At 34.5% G+C, this 5,274-nt stretch overlaps 1 protein-coding gene across 2 annotated transcripts; it reads left to right on the plus strand.

Annotated features, from left to right (window-relative positions):
- Positions 1-1,010: 1,010 nt before the first annotated feature.
- LOC102607019 (probable lipid-A-disaccharide synthase, mitochondrial) lies at positions 1,011-3,967 on the plus strand. Of its 2 annotated transcripts, none has more exons than XR_369626.4 (8): positions 1,011-1,384; positions 1,635-1,734; positions 1,845-1,950; positions 2,047-2,270; positions 2,430-2,508; positions 2,764-3,002; positions 3,161-3,477; positions 3,636-3,778. XR_369626.4 is itself a non-coding variant. In XM_006469524.4 (8 exons), exons 1-8 carry the CDS (start codon positions 1,131-1,133, stop codon positions 3,820-3,822), a joined length of 1,416 nt encoding a protein of 471 aa, XP_006469587.1. In that variant the 5' UTR covers positions 1,013-1,130; the 3' UTR covers positions 3,823-3,967. The 2 variants fall into 2 exon arrangements, 1 of the variants encoding a protein (XP_006469587.1); XM_006469524.4 differs by having other exon boundaries at positions 1,013-1,384; positions 3,161-3,387; positions 3,636-3,967.
- Positions 3,968-5,274: the final 1,307 nt, after the last annotated feature.

The following is a 5,274-nucleotide window of genomic DNA, read 5'->3' on the forward strand; positions in this document are numbered from 1 at the left end:
ATGTGTGCGCCAGATTAGGATTTAGACACAAAGGTTTTCCACTTAGGTGAGGCTATTTGAACCCACCAAAATACTCATTAAATCCAATATTTAATAATTTTTTTAATTACTAAAATGTCCATATAGAAAATTACTATAATAGACAAGACTATATAATTAAATTACATAAAAAAATTACAGTTTTTCTCACATATTTTTTATTACTCAATGTACTGTTTTCACATTGTCGATGATTTTTTTAATCCACAGATTTTCTTAATGGAACGAAGTTTCAATGAAATTTCAATACATTTGGATGAAAGCTAGCACAATTCCTCTTGACTTCCACCATCTAATTTCATCATTTCCAATTTCTTTGGATAGGACAACGAATTTTCTTCCCATTCAGTAAGCTTTCTTCTATGTAAGAAAATGAAAAAAAAAACCATGCAAGAACTGTTGCAATTATTTGAATGTTTTATTTATTATAAATGTATTTGTAATTTTCTTATCAGTTGTTTATTTAAAATTTTTAAGTGTATTATTCCAAATGCATGAAATATTAAGGGAAAAAGATCTACTAAAAATTAAAAATAACAAGTTTAAGAATTTGGGATAAAATAGTGATGGGAAGAAATTTAGAAACAAAGAAGAAAAGAACAAAGAAAGGAGAAACGATGTGAAAAGAAAATGATGAGAGAAATTATGATAATTTAGTTTAATAAGGGTATTTTGGGTATTAACATGGGTTAGTAAAGTAAAATTGTATATTTTTAAATTTTCAAAATATATTTATTCAATAAATAAGTTTAATAAGTAATTAAGTGGGTTCAAATAGACTCACCACTTATATCAAATAAGTCCCGCTCACCGCTCACGGCTCACAAAGATTACAAAACTGCCCTGATGGTGCTATTTGACACAAATGAAAAACTATTTCCTTTTAGTTGAAAAAATCGTCCAAACATTTCAACACTAACGGCATGTGGACTCGGCCCATTTCAGGCTCAAAAGCGGCCCACATCGAGACAGAGTTGCTCTGTGTCATTTTCTGATTCTCAGTCAAGTTCTTTCACTTGATTACCGCAGGGTTCGAGTTAGAAATTCTCAAAATCACAGTTTTATTAATACAATTGATCACTCAAGAATTGATGAAGGTATTTCTGAACAAAATATGGAGATTGAGCAGCAAAAGAACCATGGGTTTGTTTGCATTGCAGTGGCAGAGAAGAAATATGTCAGCTTCAAGTAGAAGTAGAAGTGTAATTGAGGGTGCCATCAAAGATGGAGAGCTAAGAGTTTTCATTGTTGCGGGAGAAGTTTCTGGGGACTCGATTGGTTCGCGTCTCATGTCAGCTATGAAGAAACTAGCTCCGCTTCCCGTTTCTTTTTCTGGGGTTGGAGGGTAATCTTAGCTTTCACTCTTTCTTTGTACTTGTTAAATTTTTATGGTGCATTTGGGAACGTTACTCGTGTTTGAGTTTGAAGCCCCTCTTCGGGGGAAAAAAGAAAACTATCAAGTGTAGTTTATTGGTATATATGAACTGTTGTGTTTCTGTTTAATTTTGAAAGCACTAGGGCTATAATGTTTAGTAAGGTACTTGAAAGCGCTTATCATATTTCTCTAATGTGATCCTGTGTCTCTGCTCTCTAAGGTCCATGATGTCGGAGCAAGGAATGAAGTCCTTGTTCCCTATGGAAGACATAGCAGTAATGGGAATTTGGGAGTTGTTACCACATATTTATAAGTTTAGGGTAAGTAGTGCTAGCTTCAAAATCCTGTTTATGACTAGGTGCTTGAGGGAAACACCTATGCACCTTTTCAGTTTGGTTCTTATTGTTACTCTAGAACTTTAAAATGTCAGGTCAGGTTGAAGGAAACTATAGAAGCTGCTCTTCTGTTTAGGCCTCATGCTGTTGTGACAGTGGATTCCAAGGGGTTCTCGTTCCGTCTCCTAAAGCAATTACGAGGTAATATGAACTGTCCTCTTGAAGTTAGGATCAGTGTTTTCACATTTGCTTATGTAATAAGTCTGCTGTAGGACAATCGGGGAATGATTTTTGCAGCTAGATACAGTCACGAAAGATTGAATGGACCAGCGCACTTCCATTATGTAGCACCATCATTCTGGGCATGGAAAGGGGGTGAAGCAAGGCTAAAAAATTTAGCTGCATTTGTGGATCACATCTTGTGCATACTTCCAAATGAGGAAGCCATTTGTAGATTGAATGGACTGGCTGCAACTTTTGTGGGCCACCCTGTTGTGGAAGATTGTTTGGAGTTGAATTTGGTATGAATTTATGGTCTACTTTTGTTTGTGTGGGGTGTCCATATTTGCTTGGAAAATGGTTGATAAAATTTTAATTTGATTTTGAGTTTTCATGCTTTCCAAGTTTACCTTCTGTGTGGTTATTTTAGCACTAACAGAGGGGAAGGATAATATGTTCAGGGGAAGGGACCTGAACCATGTGAATTGAAGATGGAAGGAAACTCTGAAGATTTCAAAAATAAATATTCAGTACCTTCAGGTAATTTAAATCTGAGGAGTTTCTAAGGAGGCAATAGCTTTGAATTTTAAGTCATTAAACATGGACGGGAGCTACATTGCCTGAAGGTTTTTCAGGATCAAAGCCCCACCGAATTACTGAATCTAATTTGGGAGATGTTTGCACACAATAACACATACAGCCATAGAGCTGTACGTATGTATATTTAAGAATGCATGTGTCCATTTATTGAAATCTCATCTTGGCTTAATACCTCATACGTTTTATCTTTGAAAGGAGCCATGATCATTAGCTTGCTCCCCGGAAGCAGATTACAGGAGGTCGCTCGAATGCTTCCCATCTTTGCAAAGACTATGGAACTACTAAAAGACTCTTTTCCCGAGTTGATAACAGTCATCCATGTGGCACCTAATCGGCATGTTGAAAATTACATCACTGGACTTATTGAAAAATGGCCCGTGCCTTCTATATTGGTTCCTGGAGGATCCTCAAATCTAAAATATGATGCATTTAGTGTAGGTCCTCTCTTTCCCATCTCTTTATTTCAATTATTGGAGAAGTCATTTGTCAACTGAAACGGAGCTTCAAATTTCAGAAGTTCAGCACCTAATCAGTCGGACTGCATAGATTTGAATGGTATAATTTATTTAAACTTTGTTTGGATGTCTTGCAGGCAAGCAGGGTTGCTTTATGTACTTCAGGAACAGTTGCTGTGGAGCTGCAGCTTGCACGATTACCTTGTGTTGTTGCTTATCAAGCACATTTCCTAACTGAATGGTTTATTCGTTATAAAGCAAAGATTCCATACATCTCTCTGCCTAATATCCTCTTAGATTCACCTATAATTCCAGAAGCTCTGCTTCAAGCCTGCACACCTGATACACTGACCCATTTGCTGATGTAAGATCTGTCTGCAAGACAGTCATGGATTTTCATCCCTTTATTTTTTTGAAGTATCTGAGATTTAACAAATGGCACTCATAGTTAGAGGTGCTTTGGCTTCTTTGATGAGTGAAATCCTAGAAATAGTAATACTTTAGTTCTGTGTGTCTTCTTCAATTTGAAGCTCTCAGAAGTTGTCAGTGACATGCAATGAACAAAAATTTTTAGCTTGGCGTGATTAACTTGAAAATTGTGATCCACTGCAGGGAATTGATATGTGACGAGGGCCTTCAAGAACAACAAATTGTTGCTGCCAAGAAGGTTGTCAGACTTCTCTATCCTTCGGAAAGAATGATAAAGAACTTGGAACAACAGGATATTAGGTGGACCTTTCATGGTTACAGCCCGAGCATGATAGCAGCAGCCACCGTATTAGGCTTTGTGAAGCCATGAAAGATTGATGTGCCGATGTCAACAAACTCAGACACTCAATTCAATAGGACATTTTGTTTCTTTGGCTGCAAAAATTCATGTAGACTTCTTTCTATTCAGATCGAAATTATGAATCGGCTAAAATGCCTCATTAAACTACTAATAAGTTTTTAATTTACAGCAAACCTTTTATATTATTGTATTTTTGAAAGTGAAAATGCATTATGAGAAACACAATCCAAAATGTTAGCTAGCATAAGATAAAATGAAGTAGTTTTAGGTCCATATTGATATGGTAGTTGGAAAATGACATTAGGACATTACAAATTCAATCACATGCGTGGCAAATTTACGGAATATTCTCTTTATAGCTTAACTAACATATTTACCCCTCACTCTTTGGAACAAAAAGTGCCAAATTTTTACTTTGCTACACAATAACATTTTACTCAATCTTAATAACACTTTTAACAATCTATATTAAATAAAAAATCTACAAAATGTATAGGGTCATTGCAATAGTTTATTTCTAAGATTTTTACATCTAAATAAAAAAATTTAATTAAACTAAAATAATTTCTTCAAATAATTATTGGTTGACAAACCGTAGAAATGATTTGAAGTTGGGTTTATATAAACAAATCTAAAAACTAGTTGTTAAAAACATAAGATAAAAATTTTGTGCGAAATTAGCTAGCCATTTTGCTGACGGGACACGTTATTGTTGGAGACTTTAAGCAAACTGGGTAACCACTTTGTACAAATGTGGTTGCTGATTTGTCTTTGCAAGAAGATTAGCCCCTTTCAGAAATTCTAGCTAAGCAAACTAAGAAGGGGGGTAAATCTAGTTTTAAAAAAATTATACAAAAAAAAATACAATACAATAGAAATAAATGCTTTAAGAAATTTAATAACAGTAAATTCAATAATGTATAAATTTAAAAAGATAAGGGAGAAGAAAACAAATATAAAATTTTTTACGTGGTTCGGCAAAACCTATCTATGTTCACGCCTCCAAGTAAATCAAGCTTGAGGATTCCACTATTTAAGACTTCAAGATTTTACAATTGACTTTGAAAGTGTCAATATACCTTTAAAAGTAGTGATCTACACACACACACCTCTTTCCCCCAAGTGTTTCCCACACTTATACTCACTCAATTTTGATATATAAATGAAGATTACAAAGATTACTCTCTATAAGAGTATATAAGTAAATGATAGCTCATTATTGATTCAATGTACATATGTAAATAAGCAAGATGAAAGCTCAAGATAAGTTGTACAAACAAGTTTTAGCTTAATTGAGATTGAAAAAGTTGTAAAATTTGATTTCGATTTGAGTTTATATAGTTTGAACAAGTAAATTAGCCATTATTGACTTTCTAGGAACTTGCCAAATCGCTGCTAAAATGAGGCGGTTAGCCGTTATGCTGACGTGGCAAGATAACTTCACAAAATCGAATTTCAAAT

The sequence above is a fragment of the Citrus sinensis genome, chromosome 2 (assembly GCF_022201045.2).
Source record: "Citrus sinensis cultivar Valencia sweet orange chromosome 2, DVS_A1.0, whole genome shotgun sequence".
NCBI classification, from domain to species: Eukaryota; Viridiplantae; Streptophyta; class Magnoliopsida; order Sapindales; family Rutaceae; genus Citrus; species Citrus sinensis.

Bases quoted from the DNA above. Each gene is read 5' to 3' on its own strand.
- LOC102607019 (XM_006469524.4), top strand. From the start codon at position 1,131: ATGAAGGTATTTCTGAACAAAATATGGAGATTGAGCAGCAAAAGAACC. The intron at 1,385-1,634 runs GTAATCTTAGCT...CTGCTCTCTAAG, and splicing joins TCTTTTTCTGGGGTTGGAGG to GTCCATGATGTCGGAGCAAG. The intron at 1,735-1,844 runs GTAAGTAGTGCT...TTAAAATGTCAG, and splicing joins CACATATTTATAAGTTTAGG to GTCAGGTTGAAGGAAACTAT.